General features: G+C 58.0%; 1 protein-coding gene across 1 annotated transcript in view; it reads right to left on the bottom strand.

Annotated features, from left to right (window-relative positions):
- ADPRH (ADP-ribosylarginine hydrolase) overlaps positions 1–674 on the bottom strand; it is a gene marked incomplete at its 5' end in the record, with an annotated part of 1330 nt that extends 656 nt beyond the window's left edge. The window contains one exon of the mRNA XM_010011993.1: positions 370–674. Within this exon, the coding sequence (XP_010010295.1) occupies positions 370–674 (305 nt within the window). The remainder of the gene's footprint in view (positions 1–369) is intronic.
- Positions 675–681: the final 7 nt, after the last annotated feature.

The following is a 681-nucleotide window of genomic DNA, read 5'->3' as shown; positions in this document are numbered from 1 at the left end:
GGGCCCCCCTCCCCCTGCCTCTGCGTGCCCCTGTGCACAGAGCCCCACCGAATTTGCAACCACATTTGGTTAAGACTTTCAAACTGAGCTCAGTCCTAAGCGTGGTGCTCATTCCCTGCTTCCCATCTTCCATCAGGTCGTGGTTGGTTGAGATGACAAATCCAGCTACTTCATACTGCATCCAAAAAATGTCACAACTTACATGACCCAAACACAATGTACCGGGTTAGAGGTACTCTGAATCTGTTCGGTCCTGCAGCAGGCAAGTGATGCTCTGGGACTTTATGTGATTATTGAAACTTAAGTATAAGCAGAGCTCACCCTCCCATCTTAGCTTTAGCAAAGCCCGGTGCTGGAGGCACAGCTCACCATTGCCCCATGTTCTCCTCCACGAAGAAGCCGGTGTCCCTCACATAGGCTTTTGCCTTTGGCAGCACCTCCAGCAGCCGCTTCCCCCAGGCCGGGGGGGGCACTCCGTTCACCGCGAGGGCCGTGAAGAGGGCTGAAGCCAGAGACCCCAGGTAGCCGGTAGGATGGTGGTGGGTCATTCGGCCGCTCTCGATGCTGACTTGCAGCAGGGTGTCCAGCTCGGTGGCGTGGCAGAAACGCAGCCCGATGCACATGGCGCGCATGGCGGCCCCGCAGCCTCCTGCCTGGGGGCTGCAAGGGGTCCTCCCGCCA

Source organism: Nestor notabilis, unplaced genomic scaffold (genome assembly GCF_000696875.1).
Source record: "Nestor notabilis isolate BGI_N333 unplaced genomic scaffold, ASM69687v1 scaffold5453, whole genome shotgun sequence".
NCBI lineage: Eukaryota > Metazoa > Chordata > Aves > Psittaciformes > Psittacidae > Nestor > Nestor notabilis.
This window is presented reverse-complemented; position numbering and strand designations above follow the sequence as displayed.